The 1407-nt window shown below is 57.3% G+C and overlaps 1 protein-coding gene across 1 annotated transcript in view; it reads left to right on the top strand.

The window, feature by feature from the left end:
- The window catches only part of PDE4A (phosphodiesterase 4A), a 24411-nt gene extending 23550 nt beyond the window's left edge, over positions 1 to 861 (top strand). The window contains exon 9 of the mRNA XM_015425891.1: positions 760 to 861. Coding sequence (XP_015281377.1) covers positions 760 to 861 — 102 coding nt within the window. The remainder of the gene's footprint in view (positions 1 to 759) is intronic.
- Positions 862 to 1407: the final 546 nt, after the last annotated feature.

The following is a 1407-nucleotide window of genomic DNA, read 5'->3' as shown; positions in this document are numbered from 1 at the left end:
CCCCCCCAGTTAGCCAGAAGCGAGGAAGGGACCGAGAGCCGCTATGTCGTGCCGTGCCCCACCAGGGCTGCTCGCGTGCCCATGCCCTCAGCCCTGCCCTCCCTGCCAGGGGCGAAGCAATAACAAGTGGGCTCCCCCCCTCCTCGTCCACACGCTGAGCTTTCGAACCAAAGCCATGTCCCTCACCCCCTTTTTGCAAAACCTTCATCCCGCCGCCCCCTTCGCACCAGCTGGTCCTTCGAGCACGTGGGCTGGAGGGCCGGAGGGGGCGTGGCCTTTCAGGGCTTGTCCAACCCTGTAGGCGCCGTTGTGTGCTGGGGGGGAGGGTGTTACCACTTCGGGTTCATGACCGGCCCTGTTGGAAGTTGCCTGGTGCGCAGTGCAGACCGAAAGGAAGACCCATCACCTCCCCCGCACATACCCACGCAAAGGGAGCAGTCGGCTGGCGCGCCTGGTAGACGCCCTACCGGTGCGGAACGCCAGCGCCGGCTCTCCTTTCCGTCCCGAGGAGCACATGGCCATCTCCGAACACGAGTACTGTAGCCATTTTCTTTGTATTTTGTCCACCTTCCTCTCTTGAAGCCTCAATTGGGAAAACAAAGATAAGTACGAAAGAGGATCGAAACAACCCCCGACCCTCTTTCCTCCTTATTTTTGTATAGCTTTTATTTTTGTACGCGAGTTTCGTTCCACGAGTTTGTCGGGTCGGGTTTGGACTGTACATAATTGTGAATAACCAGATTGTAAATTATTCTAAAGAGTCGGCGGATCTTCACCACGCACCCCACGGACACGCGAGAGGCCCTCTTCCCTTCCCAGCTGCGGGTCCCGCGTCCAAGAGTTATCTGTGGAGAGCCATGAGGTCTCCGAGAGACCCTCTAGCTGCATTCTCTCCTCCAGAGGTCTTGGAACGTGGACACCCCACCCTCCCGCACCCCCCCCCCCAAGTTTGCTTTCTGTGTATTTATGGTGTAATATAGACACATTGGAAATCGTGGCGTTGTCGTTTTTCCACGCAGTGTCGTCAGTCGGTCGTTGCAATGTTCTCTCTCTCTCTCTCTCTCTCTCTCTCTCTCTCTCTCTCTCTCTCTCTCTCTCTCTCAAATGTTTCCCAAAAAATCCGTTCGGCGGCCACACTCACAATAAACCAGGAGGAAGGGACGCACCTGTGCAAGTTGCATTGACCTGACTTCTCGGCAAAGCTTCAAGGGGGGAGTTCAGGGGCTGTCCCACCCACCCCCAAAGCGAGGCTTTGGTTCAGTCAGGGTGGGCTCAGGTCAGTGCCAGGAGGCTGCCGGGTGAGGGTGAGATCCAGCAGGGTCCTGAGGAGGGCTCGCGCTCCCCATAGAGCAGCCATGGTCTCAGAAGACAATCTGGAGTGTGACGGTTGTGCAAGAGTATCAGCTG

Source organism: Gekko japonicus, unplaced genomic scaffold (assembly GCF_001447785.1).
Source record: "Gekko japonicus isolate JY-2015 unplaced genomic scaffold, Gekko_japonicus_V1.1 scaffold2862, whole genome shotgun sequence".
In the NCBI taxonomy this organism is placed as follows: domain Eukaryota; kingdom Metazoa; phylum Chordata; class Lepidosauria; order Squamata; family Gekkonidae; genus Gekko; species Gekko japonicus.
Note: the sequence above shows the minus strand (reverse complement) of the source record. Positions and strands in the feature narration are given on the sequence as shown.